The 13,000-nt window shown below is 64.9% G+C and overlaps 1 protein-coding gene across 1 annotated transcript; it reads left to right on the top strand.

The window, feature by feature from the left end:
* Positions 1-4,044: 4,044 nt before the first annotated feature.
* NPTX1 (neuronal pentraxin 1) lies at positions 4,045-10,226 on the top strand. Its single transcript, XM_047834023.1, has 5 exons — positions 4,045-4,538; positions 4,859-5,066; positions 7,227-7,471; positions 8,694-8,873; positions 9,520-10,226. Exons 1-5 carry the CDS (start codon positions 4,077-4,079, stop codon positions 9,739-9,741), a joined length of 1,317 nt encoding a protein of 438 aa, XP_047689979.1. The 5' UTR covers positions 4,045-4,076; the 3' UTR covers positions 9,742-10,226.
* Positions 10,227-13,000: the final 2,774 nt, after the last annotated feature.

Here is a 13,000-nt window from a genome sequence, read left to right as displayed (position 1 = left end):
TAGAAAGAGGGACAGAGAGAGAGAACTCCGGGCAGGCTCTAGGCTGTCAGCACAGAGCCCGACGGGGTGCTCAATCCCACGAACTGTGAGATCATGACTTGAGCTGAAATCTAGAGCCGGACCCTTGACCAACCGAGCCCCCCCAGGCGCCCCCGCACAGGGACAGCTTCTTGTTTGTGAGATAGGGTTATTACGGCAGGTGGGGAAGAGGGGAGAAGGAACTGCGTGGGTAGAGCCTGTCCCCCAGCAGAACTGGGCCGCAGGGACCTGCCCCTGTCACACCAGAGTGGGGAGGCGGAGTCTGTCTGGAAAGCTAGTCCACTGACGCCCCACGGGGCTTGCTGCTGACCGAGCTGGCCCACACTCCCTCCTCGGAGCCCAGAGCCATCTCACGGGGCAAGGTGGGGGATCTCGTGGCCTGGCTCTGTTCCGAGGGTCTGACTACCAAAGGTCCCACTGGCCCTCACCTGGGGGCAGCCAGAAGCCCATCCCCTCTGCTCCAGGGACAACCCGTGGGTGCCACCTCCCGTGAGGTGCGGAACCACAAACAGAAGAGTGCACAAGCCGCACGTGCCCAATGAGCTGTCACGAGGTGAGCACCGATCGAGAAACAGATCCCAGCCAGCACCACAGGGGCTGCTGAAAACACAGACACAGAAGCAAAGAGCAAGTTGGGAGCATTGCCGGAGGTGTCCCCCCCATGTTTAAAATGCCAGCCCCTATGCAAAGTGTCCTCCCATCCTGGCTGAGACACCAGCTCACCCTGCAACCGCCCCCCCTCCACACCACATGTCCTCCAGGGAACACGGACCTGTGCCCCGGAGCTGGGGTCCCGAAGCAAGAACTCCTGCCTCCTTCTCTTCCCGGATGGGGGTCCCAGCTGAGCCCACCCCACCCCTCTGCTCCCCAGCCTGCCCACTTCCAGGGTAGCCATTTCAAGAGGCAAGGTGGACCTGAATTCCAGACAGGCCGTGTGTCCCTGTCCTGGTGTTTTCAGCATCTTCGGGGGACCCTCTCGGTGTCCACCCAGTGGTCCTGGGCTGAGGTCCTAGACCAGCTCATGGCCTTGCGCCAGGGAGAGGACAGGCCCAGGAGACCACGCCATCGGCTACTGTTTCCCACCAGGGGTGCGGGGAGCTGCTGGCACCCACTCATTGCTTTGTTTTCAGGGATTTGCAAGCGGATTGTTAAATGGGGCCATCATTAAGATTTAAGTTACACAAACTTATTGTTAAATACACTACATTGCAAATAAAGGTAGTGCCTACTCAGAACTCATCAGCTTCTAATGCTTTTTCTTACATTTTACTATTGTCTACGTCTTTGGGGTTACCTACATCTGTTACACCCTTATGGTGGGAATGTCGTGTGATCCGGGTAGACGCCTCTCTTCCCGGCCCTGCCGCCAGGGTTTCCACTTCCGGGATGCCCTCTGCGGTTCTGGGATGTGGAACCCTGGCCAGGCGTGGGCGGTGGGGGGACCGCGGGTCCACAGAGGAAGGTGCCCCTGCCTCCGCGGACCTTCCCACCAGCCAGTTAGGCATCTTGAGGCTCCTTCTCTGAGGGTTTTGGGCAGGTGGCCCCAGGGATCTTGGATGCCTCTGAGCACTGGGGAGGGAGAGGAAGCCGCAGACGCGATCAGGTTTGAATCCTCCCCTGCCCAAGGTCTTGAGTCGTGCTAAGTGGATGGAAAGAAAGCAGAGAGATCGAAAGAAGGCCCTCCGCCCACCTGTCTGAGCAGGGCTGGCCTGTCTGCGCAGGGGTCCCTCATAGCGCTTCCGGGTGGACAGAGCGCTGCAGAGGTCGCCGGCCAAAGGGTCCCGGCCGGAGACCGCCGTCCCCTCGCCGCGGGGCTCCACACCTCCCTCTCGCTGCCCCTGGACACTGCCCCAGAGCCCCTCCTCCCCCTCTGAGGCCCCCTACTCCAGTCTCGGAGGGCTGGCGGGGGTGGCCAGGTGCCCGGGGTCTCCTCTCCGGCTGGTGATGGCCCAGGCCCCCCACCTTGCGCTCGCGTAAGCCCGGCCACCCCGGCGGCTCAGGACGCGAGGCCGGACGTGGGTTCCGGCTCCGTCCACGCGGACTGCCCCGGGCCCCGCCAGGCCCTTCTCCCGCGCCCACCCGCTCGCTGCGGCGCGCCCTCCCTCCCGGCCCGGGACAGCCTCGCCCCCGGGGACCCCGCGCGGGGAGTTCCTCCCGAGTCGCCTTCCAGCCTGGGGAGATCCTCAGGACCGCGGGGGCGCCGGTGGCTAGCCCCCTCCCGCGACCTGGGCGCCGGGGCCAGAAGCCCGCACACCCCCCCCCCCCCCCCCCCGGGGCCGCGGGGCTCGGAGCGCAGGACCGCCGCGTGCGGCCCGCGGGGTCCCTCTGGCGCCGGGAAGCGGAGGCCGAAGGACGCGCGGGCTCCGGGAGGGTTCAGGGCTGAGGCTCTGAAAGAACGCAGGCGGTGGGGCGCCCGGGGCACGGGTGGGACGCGGCGGCCGAAAGGCACGGAGAAGAACGTGGTTCCTCAAAAAGGTCTCGAGAAAGCCGGCTGCTCCTCGTACCCGCGGGGCGGCGGCCCGGCGCCCGCACCCCGCAGCTGCCGGTGGGTCCCCGGGGGGGGGGGGGACCTGCTGGGGACCGCCAGTGCAGCGCCCCGACTGGGGGCGGGGGTGTGCGGAGGGAGCGTCAGCCGGGCCGCCTCCACCGCGGGTGTAGCCTGGGCGCGTGCCGTCACCTGGGGCCCGCCCTCGGGGTCCTGGCGCCTCAGTTTCCTCCTCCGCACAGTGGGGGCTCGGACCCCGGCGCCCTCCAGAGAGCGTTTGTCCCCGAGCGCCTCGGCCGCGCCAGGGGCTCGGGCTTGTCCCGGGCCCCGCACCCGGCGTCCGAACCCGGACGGGAAAACAGGTGCGGGTGGGGGGAGGGGCGAGGGAGGCGGCCCCGAGTAAAGTGCCGTCTCGTGGGGCTCCACTCCGGCGACCTCCCCGCCGAGGCCCCCGGGACCCCTCCCTACCTGCCATCCGCCGAGAAACGGGTCGAGCTGGGGCTCACGGAGTCCCGAACGCCCAACACGCGCACGGACACACACGGACGCGCACACGGACACACACGGCCGTGCACGCGCGCCTCCGCGACGGGCGGGCGCCCCGGGAGCGCGGAAGGGTCCGCCCGCCCGGCCCCCCTCGGAAGGGCCGCGGGCCCAGCGCCTCCCCCGGGGCTGCAGGGAGCGTCCAGCCCCGGCGGCGCCTTCTGCCCGGAATCGGGCCGGCTCCGCTGGCAGGAAAGCCCCGATCCGCTAGGGCTCCATCCGGGGCGGGAGGGGGTGGGGGGGTGCTGTGCTGCCGTCCCCCGGGACAGCGTTGCCGGGTCCCCCAAACCCCCGGCCTGTGGGAGGGGGCGGGAACGCGGGTCCCCAGACCCAGGGTGTAGAGCGGCTTTCCAACCCCACACGGGCATCCCGGAAACCCCCTCTCTGGACTTAGGCGCGCCGCGAGGATCCGCTTCCCAGCGCTCCTCGCTCGGCACCGGGTGTAGACCGATTGAGTCCCTGGGGACCCGGCCCGAGCCACCCCCCCCCCCTCCCCGCCTCCCCCCAGGGTGTTCTGTGCCGCCAAGCGCGTTGAACCGAATCCTGTCTCCCGGGCCGGCCGTGGGTTCCCACCCGCCCGCAGCCCCGTCGGAAATTTGGGGACATCTTGCAGGTGGCCCATCCCATAGTCCCAGGCCGCGCCCCCCCCCGTCCCCCCCTCCCCGCCCCGGCCCGGGGCTCTCCCAGCCTCCGCGGAAGCAGCACCCGCCGGGCGGGGGGAGGGGGCGGGGGAGGAGGCCGGGGGAGGCTCAGCCCCCACGCGCGCCCCAAAGACCCCAGCCGCGCCGCGGGCCGGGCCGCAGACAATTAAAGCGGGATTCCTCCCCCGCTGACGTCGGCAGCGCCGAGGCCCCTCCCGCGGCGGCATAAAAGGCGCGGGCTCCGCAGCGCGGGCGGCAGTGAGGGCCGGGCAGCGCGGCGGTGAGGACTGCGCGGCCCAGCAGCGCGGCGCCCAGAGCGCGGGCCGCCCGCCGAGCCCCGCCGAGCCGAGCCCCCAGCGCCCGCAGCCATGCCGGCCGGCCGCGCCGCGCGCACCTGTGCGCTGCTCGCCCTCTGCCTCCTGGGCGGCGCGGCCCAGGATTTCGGGCCGACGCGCTTCATCTGCACCTCGGTGCCCGTGGACGCCGACATGTGCGCCGCGTCCGTGGCCGCCGGCGGCGCCGAGGAGCTCCGGAGCAACGTGCTGCAGCTCCGCGAGACCGTGCTGCAGCAGAAGGAGACCATCCTGAGCCAGAAGGAGACCATCCGCGAGCTGACCACCAAGCTGGGCCGCTGCGAGAGCCAGAGCACGCTGGACGCGGGCACCGGCGAGGCCCGGGCCGGCGGCGGCGGCGGCGGCGGCGGCGGCCGCAAGCAGCCGGGCTCGGGCAAGAACACCATGGGCGACCTGTCCCGGACGCCGGCCGCCGAGACGCTCAGCCAACTCGGGCAAACTTTGCAGTCGCTCAAAACCCGCCTGGAGAACCTGGAGGTCTGCGCGCGCCGCGTTCCCCCCCCCCCCCCCCCCGGCTCGTGCGCCCCTCTGCCCTGCCCCACCCCCACTCCCGACCCGGCCCGACATCCACCACCACCACCCCCCCCCCCCGCCGCCGGCCCCGCCTCGGCCGGGCACCCGTGCCCCACCGGGGCTGCGCGGAGCCTGAGGGGCCCCGCAGACGGCGGCCACTCGCCCGAGCTCCCCGCCAGGCCGCCCCCGCATTCGCCCCGAGGGGACCTCGCCGCGGGCCTCCCGGCACGGTCCCCGCTCCACGCTTAACGATGTGGTTTCCCCCTGCCCTCGCACCCCCGCAGCAGTACAGCCGGCTCAATTCCTCCAGCCAGACCAACAGCCTCAAGGATCTGCTGCAGAGCAAGATCGATGACCTGGAGAGGCAGGTGCTGTCTCGGGTGAACACTCTGGAGGAGGGAAAGGGTGGCCCCAGGAACGACACGGAGGAGAGAGTCAAGATCGAGAGCGCCCTGACCTCCCTGCACCAGCGGATCAGCGAGCTGGAGAAAGGTACCGGGCTGGAGGTAGTGGGGGGTGGAGCGACCTGCTGCCCGCCAGGCTCCCTGGGCCATGGGGACCCTGCCTCAGGTCCTGGCCTCCTGCCCAGCTCAGCTCCAGGCTGAAAAGCCCAAAGCTTCTCAGCCTCTCCAGCCCCCTTCCCGCTTCCTGAGTCCCTGCTCTAGGTTTTGCGTTTCCAGCCCATGTTCCTGGTGGTGCCGGGGCCCCCTGGGCTGGGGACATATGGAGGCAACAGAAGCAGAGTGAGAAAGGGATTGGTTGGTGTCGGCAGCACCCCCGTCCACACACACACACACACACACACACACACACACACACACACTGGGAGGATTTTTCCAAGTCTGATTTGTTTAATGTTCAGTAAGTTTGCACCGTAGTTGTGGTGCTCCCAAGCCCTCCCTGGTAAGAAAGCCGGGCTCCAGCTGGTCCCCATCCCCGGTAGAGAGAGTGGGGTGTGGGCCGGGGAAGGGTCCCCTGGTTCCCAGCAGATTTGGGCCCTGAGTAGGTTGTCTCCCAGCTCATCGCCTCCCCCCCACCCCCGGCCCCGGTGTCCTGTGGGGATCTCCGGGTCCCCCCCTTCCGGTGAGCCCCCTCCCCATGGTTTTATCTTCTGAGTAATCCAAGCCCTGGAATCTTGCAAGACCCAGTTGGTTCCTGGGTCACCAACTCTGGCCAGCCCCAGCTGCACCCCAGGGCTCACAGATGAGCTGGGCTCAGCCTTGAAGTCACAGAAATCAAACAAGGTTGTAAAAGGGGGGGGGGGCGTTCCTGGGCTTGGAGCAGGGCCACGTGACCCTTCTTGGACCACAAAATGTGCCGGATGGATTTAAACAGTGCCGTCTTAAGGCACGTTATGTAACTGAAAAACAGATCAGGGGAAGGAGGGACGGGGGAGGGAGGGGGAGGGAAGGAGGGGAGATTGGGGGGAATGAAAAACATCCCCTAGAGAAGCCAGGGGCTGGTTCTGCTTGGGGGGGGGGGGGGCGTGCAAGCCGGGGATGGTCGGGGGAGCACTGAGGGGCCAGCTCTGCTATTCCCTGGTAACTGACTTGGATGGGGGGTTGCTGGCCCAGCAGGATGCCTTCTAGAAATAATTCTTGGCCTGGGGGCCGGTTTAGTTCTGGACTGCCTGGCAGGCCCCGGAGCACACCCAGGAGCTGGCAGGTGTGCGTGTTCCTGGCTCTGAGCCTGGTGCCTGTGCCCACTGCTGGGTTGGAATGTTTTGCCTGGAGTCAGTCACACCATATCCAGGGCCACAGCTACAGCGTGTGTGTGTGGGTTGGGAGGGGGGCAGACGAGCATTCCCCGAGACATCACTGGCAGGCTGGGAGCTGGTGGCTGTTGTGGAAAGGGAAGCTATCAGGCCGGGAGCCTGAGTTTTCAGGAAACACACAGGAAGCTCTCCCGGAGAATGAAAGGCATAGTCCTCAAAGCAGTCACTTTGGGGGTGGGGGGCCCTGACTCCCTGGTGCCCTGCCCTGTCTGCAGGACTCCAGGCAGAGTTGCCAGAAGAACCTTAGAAGGACCGCTTTCCCTCCTGTGGGGTAGATGGGATTCTGGAAATAGCCAGACTTCTCAGGGCCGGTTGATTGGGTCCGATGAGTGGCCAGGGACTGCAGCATGTGCTGGCCTCAAGGGGAGTGTCCTGGGCACCAGGGGCCTGGCTGTCTCGGGTGGGAATCCAAGAGGCGTGTTTGTGAACACCCGCCGGCAGCCTGCATCCTGGAATCGGGGCGGCTGGCCGCAGGGGCTGCTCTGGGGGAGCTAGCCTCCTTCAGGCTGGAGGAGACCTCCCTCTGTGGCCACACATCAAGGGCCAGTTTACCGGGAGTGCACTGAGCCATGCCCACCGTGCAGCCCGCCAAGTCCCCCCTCACACCCCCATCGGGCTTCCCCAGAGGCAGGACGTGGGAGCCAGACCAAGGAGTGCAGAGATCTGAGGTCAGCTCTTTTGTTCTGGCCCCGTGCCCTCAGGCAAAGCACTTGCCCCCCCCACCCCCACCCCCACCCCAGCATCTATAGAATGGAGACAGTCGTGTCTGCTTTCCTGAGCTTGGGTTGGGGGTGGAGGGGAGCACAGAATGATTTTCAGACCCGGAGGAGTGCTTTGAGGTGCAGACAGATGAAGGGACTGCATCCTGTCCTTCCCAGGTCAGAAGGACAACCGTCCTGGAGACAAATTCCAGCTCACATTCCCACTGCGGACCAACTACATGTACGCCAAGGTGAAGAAGAGCCTGCCGGAGATGTACGCCTTCACGGTGTGCATGTGGCTTAAGTCCAGCGCCGCGCCCGGGGTGGGCACCCCCTTCTCCTACGCCGTGCCTGGCCAGGCCAACGAGCTGGTTCTCATTGAATGGGGCAACAATCCCATGGAGATCCTCATCAACGACAAGGTAGAGCAACCCCGCCCCCTCCAGCCACCTGGGCTTATAGGAAGGCACAGTGAGGCCCCCAGGCCCGCCTGGCTGCTGGGGCAGGTGCCTGGGGCTGGGGGTGGGGGGGGGAGTGGTGGGCATGAGAGACACAGCCACAGATGCAGCTGTGGTCCCGACAGAAGTGCCCACCAGGCAGGACTGAGGGAGGTGGAGGGTGAGGACAGGGGGAAACGGAGAGGGGCGCCCTGGCCCTACTCGGAAGAGGGTGAAGCTGGAACTTTCTCAGACCCAGGCTTCCCGGGGAAGGCAGGGGAAGATCCACAGGGCAGATCAGACCCTGGGTCCTCCTCCCCCAGCTGGCCTCAGGGCTGGCTTTGCTCCTGTGGGAAGGACCATAGATGTTCCGCGGTGAGTCAAGGTGCCCCAATCTGTCCTGCTCAAGCCCCCACCGCTGGGAGGAGGCCAGACGCACACAGCGCCCTGGAGAGTCCGCCTGTTCCCTCCAGGGAGCCTTCTCCATCCTGGTCCTGTACAGCTGTGGAGTGAGCTGCCAGCTTTCCAACACCTCTGAGGCAGCATTGGCAGTAAATCTCTAAAACCCAGGCTGGGGATTGGAATCCAAGCCCCTGCTGTTGACGCCTCGACCAGGAAGGGTTGTTCCTCTCTGGGCGAGTTAAAGGGTGGGCAGGTTCCCTCGTCTGCTGCATCTGCTGCGCCGTCTGTCCCCTCCGGAATGTGAGAGAGGGAGGGAAACCCCAGGCTGCAGGCTGGCCTGAGCTTTAAAGGCATGGTGCCATGCCCCCTGGCGTCTGAGCCTCTGCAGAGGCTGCACGGGTGTAGACCCAGCAGGTCTGGCAGTCGGCGACGTTGCAGGAGAGGGGAGAGGCCCAGGCGGCAGCAGTGAGCTGAGACCCCAGCGGTGGGATGCTCCTTCCCGAGGGCTGGTTCTGTAGGACCAGCGAAGAGGGAGGAGGGCCAGGAGGGGTGAGGACATTGTGCACCCAGACCGGTCTTAGGAGCCCCTTGCCACATCGTCACATTTCCTGTGTGACTCCAAGGTCCATGGAGGGATGGGGCTGACGGGCGCTAAGGCCCAGAGGGGCAGGGGCTGAGAGAGCTCAGTAATGGTGTTTACTGGCAACGTAGGGACGGGAAGAGAAGCAGTTGAACTGGTAAGTAGTGACGTTCCATCGATCGCCGGTCCCCGTACCCATGATGTTGCGTGTGGCGTCCTTCCCAGGTGGCCAAGCTGCCCTTTGTAATCAATGATGGCAAGTGGCATCACATCTGTGTCACCTGGACCACCCGGGACGGGGTCTGGGAAGCCTACCAGGACGGCACCCAGGGTGGCAACGGCGAGAACCTGGCACCCTATCACCCCATCAAGCCCCAGGGTGTGCTGGTGCTGGGCCAGGAGCAGGTACTGGCCTTGGGGAGGGGGTGCTGGCTGCAGGGGAAGGAGCCCCAGAAGTAGAGAAGGGAGGGGGGCGAGGAGGGAGGGAGTTGGAGAGGGGAGTGGCTCCCCACCCCCAGAGGGAGCCAAGAGAAGCAGGTTAGGCAGCACTGGGCAGAGAGCGCGCTCTGGGTGGGCTCCTGGGGAAGTTCGGTGGGGCGGCCGCAGCTGCGTCTCTGGCACAGGAAAGCAAGCCTGCCCTTAGGGTTGCGGGATGCATTACCTGAAAGGGATCGGTCTCCCCCTTGGGCACCCGCAGGGAAGGCACGGGGGAGGGTCCCAGGCCTTCCAGGCCTTCTGCTCCCGTGGGGCTCTGCAGAGAGAGCGGCAGTGGCCCCCGTGGTTGTGCGCGGCCCCGGCCGACCCCCCTCACTGGCCGAGGGGGAGGCAGAGTCCAGGCGCCCCCGGAAAAAGCTCTGAATCCCGAGCGGAGGTGGCCAGTAGTGTTCCTTTTCCCGGGCACCCCATGGGAGGGGACCAAGGTCTGGCTGGAGACCCAGAGACGGGAGGCAGATGCGAGAGCCCCTAGTGGGGGAGACGCGGAGACGTGCCCCCTAGGGACGCCCCCCCCCCCCCCCCCCGAGAGACCCTCACCGTCTGCTCTTCTCTGAAGGACACCCTGGGTGGTGGGTTTGATGCCACCCAGGCGTTCGTGGGCGAGCTGGCCCATTTCAACATCTGGGACCGCAAGCTGACCCCCGGGGAGGTATATAACCTCGCCACCTGCAGCACCAAGGCCCTCTCCGGCAACGTCATCGCCTGGGCCGAGTCCCACATCGAGATCTACGGCGGGGCCACCAAGTGGACATTCGAAGCCTGTCGCCAGATCAACTGAGGCTCCTGGCGGCCGAGCCTCCCGCCCCTCGGGCCGGCCCGCCCGCCTCCCCCCTGCTTGTGCGGTGGCGACCCGTCTTGTGTCTCCTTCTCTCCCTCTCCCCAGGAGCGACTCAGGCCCTCCCCCTCGCACGCGCTCGCACGCAGCCTGGTTTGTCCTTGTGCCCGGGAAGCAGGTCCGGCTGCCCCCCCCACCCCGAGGAGCCCGCGCCCCGGGCCTCAGGCCTGCTTGTGCTCCCGCGGGTGCGGTGTGGACGTAGGTGAGAGAGCATGTGTGTCTACGGGTGTGTGTCTGTGGGGACGAGCGAGGTGGTCTGTGTGCTGCGGGGAGAATCTCACGACTGGTCGGAAGACTCTAGTAGCTGCCCGCGGGCCCCGTGGGTGGCCCATGTGGCTTCTTCAACACACACGCTTGTCTTTGTTTGCAAACCTTTTCCGGGGGCGCAGTTCTCCACCGGCAAAATAAATGTCTTCTGGTGGCTTGTTTGCTCGGGGCCGGGGCCCTCCCCTCAGAGAATTTCTCTTTTGTCTTAGGAGTGGATTCTCTCTTGCTCTCCGGGGGGTGGGCAGAGGTGGGGGGGTGGCCCCGGGAACCGGGCACCCCACCCCCACCCCCGGTTCCCGGCCAGCAAGCTTACAGTTGGCATCCGAGGGCAGCGGTGCTGGGCCTGGGAAGCTGCTTTGCTGGCTCCGGCCCAGGACAGCGCCTCAGCCCCCAGTCTGCCCGCCTCCTTGCACCCTTCGAGGCTGGGATCCGTCCCCCTCTTTTGGCTGCCGGCTGGTGCCCCTGAGAGAGGAGTGTCCCTCCCACAGTCCCGGAAGTCTTGGCTTCTGGCCGTGGGAGACCAGAGGGTCCTCCGAGGAGGCAGGGCCTCCAGAGGCCTCTCACGGGGAGCCAGACTCAGACACGGCCAGCCAGCGCTGGGGCCTGGAATCCAACCCCTGCCTCCCTTCTTTCCAGGGCTCAGGTCCTGGAGCAGCCCCCAGCGTGTCACCGGCTGGTGACACTGAGACACGACCAGCGTCCAGACCTTTAACTTTATTCTCCCCCGTGAAAAGCAAACATACACATTTTCTTCTAGTCCTTCCGAGGCGGGGAGAAAATGTGTGTGTGTGTGTGTGTGTGTGTGTGTGTGTGTGTGTGTTGAGAGAGAGAGAGAGAGAGAGAGAGAGAGAGAGAAGCACACTGAGACGGATCATACCCAAGGCGAGGTGAGCTCCCTGCTGGGTTCCATCTGGGGGTCACACGCCTTGAGGGCACCCTGGATTCTGTCACCAGGAGTCTAATTAGCAAAAGGCTGGCGAGTCTTTCTAGAAATTCTACCGCACTGCCTGGCTCATCCACAGCTGCAGACATTTCTTCCGGAGGCGCAGGTGTGCCTTCAGGGACACCTGTCTCCTTAAACGCAGGTCCGTGTTGCGTCGGGAACCGCGTGCGTCTGTGTGTGTCTGTGTTGGTGTCTCCGTGTTCGTGTCCCCGTGGTGTCGCCACAGCACCCGGTCGCCGTTCCGCAGCGCGTCGCTCTTGTCTGGAGGGTGCGGGCCAGGCGCCACGCTGCGTGTCGTGGCTCAACAGTGGCTTTCTCTGAGAACCCTGTGCTTCGTCCCAGCCCGTCGGGTCGTGGCGTCTCTGGATCTGCAGGGATCTTCTCCGTTTGCATGTTCCTTGGGGTGGCGTGTCCCTTGCTCCTTTAGTCTGATGTGTGTCCCCTGCCTGCATGGACTTCTGGTTCTGTGTTGTGTGCCCAGTGCTACCCATTGTTCCGTGACCATCCGTGTAGCTACCGAAAATGGCCGGATAAACAAGCCACGGGTGTCGGGGGAGGTCAAGGGAGGGATCCGTTTCCCTCTCCCCGTCCCCACTCCCCAAACACACCAAGAAGTATTTTTTAACATGTAGGTTGACAAGGAGCCTAAACAGAGCCCATGGTTGGGACAGAGCGAGAGCTTGGAATCACCCCTCGAGACCAGATTGGCCCCACCCCTCACTTCAGCCACCTCGGAGCCGCCGTTGCTTAGGCAAAGGCCCAGAGGGTGCTGGGTGCTCTCCTGTCAGCACCTCCCACCAGCCCCTGCCGATCGGCCGGACCCCAGACCACCTTCTGCCCCCGCCGCGGGCGTGGTGGGAGCCGCCCGTTTAGGACCACAAGCCATCCTCTGCCCTAACTAGAGACGGGCAGAGCATACCCCCAGACGCTTATGCCTACGTCCCTCTGGCCTCCTGACCCCGTTCACCTTCCTCGCCCTCCTCCCCTGAAGCACCCACGGTGCCAGGGACGGAGGCTGGCATCTGGCTCCCTCCCCGCCCCCAGCCGGAACGCGTGCCAAGCCCCTCGACTCCCTCACTGTGTTAACACTTGGCACTTTGCTGGCCCCGAGAAAGGTCGATTGACAGGCACAAATGTATCCCACGTAGTTTTCATGTACTCCTTAATCTGATCGATGCCCCTCTTGCACTGAATAACCCACACCTATCTCAGGTAAGCCATTTTATAAAACAGGAAGAAACCCAGCACTGCGGAGGCAGTGTCTGCTCTTCTGAGCTGGTGTCCCACAGAACCCCGGGCGTCCGGGGCCGGGGAGCTGCCGCCAGGGGCGCCCCGGGCCCTCGGGGCTTAGATCCCACTTGAATTGTAAGCCTTCCTGCTTTTGATAACACAGTATTATTTCTCTTACCGTAGAAGAAAAAGTTTATTACCAAACGAGTATTTTTATGAAAGAAAAGGACAAACCTATAAATTAACTCAACCTATATCTCCCTTGAAAACACTTTCAGGCTCCGCCAAAACGTAGGGCTGAAAGCGTGTATTTTGGAAGAAAGAGATACATTTTGTATGCTTTCTTTTCCTTTTGTAGACTCCCAGTTTATTTTCTAAGACTGCAAAGATCACTTTGTCACCAGCCCTGGGACCTGAGACCAAGGGGGTGTCTTGTGGGCAGTGACGGGGAGGGGAGAGGCTGGCGGGAGGCTCCAGACAGGGGCCACCTGTGCCCAAAGGCGTGTGGGGGGACCGGGATGGAAATTGGCCGTTTACGGCGGACCCTTTGCCGTGGAGCTGACTTGTTGACGCGAGGACCCGTCCCACTCGGGGTGGAGGCAGCTAGGGCAACGGACGTTAACGCAAAGAGGACAGTATCCTTCGTGATCTCATGGCAACCAAAACAACGTGGCTGGCACAGCCATGGTTTCATCTCTTAAAACACAGTGTGTAAATTTAGTCACAACCAACGTTGGGAAGTGTATCCCATCCATGCACAGC

Source organism: Prionailurus viverrinus, chromosome E1 (assembly GCF_022837055.1).
Source record: "Prionailurus viverrinus isolate Anna chromosome E1, UM_Priviv_1.0, whole genome shotgun sequence".
NCBI lineage: Eukaryota > Metazoa > Chordata > Mammalia > Carnivora > Felidae > Prionailurus > Prionailurus viverrinus.
Note: the sequence above shows the minus strand (reverse complement) of the source record. Positions and strands in the feature narration are given on the sequence as shown.

Bases quoted from the DNA above. Each gene is read 5' to 3' on its own strand.
- NPTX1 (XM_047834023.1), top strand. From the start codon at position 4,077: ATGCCGGCCGGCCGCGCCGCGCGCACCTGTGCGCTGCTCGCCCTCTGC. The intron at 4,539-4,858 runs GTCTGCGCGCGC...GCACCCCCGCAG, and splicing joins CCCGCCTGGAGAACCTGGAG to CAGTACAGCCGGCTCAATTC. The intron at 5,067-7,226 runs GTACCGGGCTGG...TGTCCTTCCCAG, and splicing joins GATCAGCGAGCTGGAGAAAG to GTCAGAAGGACAACCGTCCT.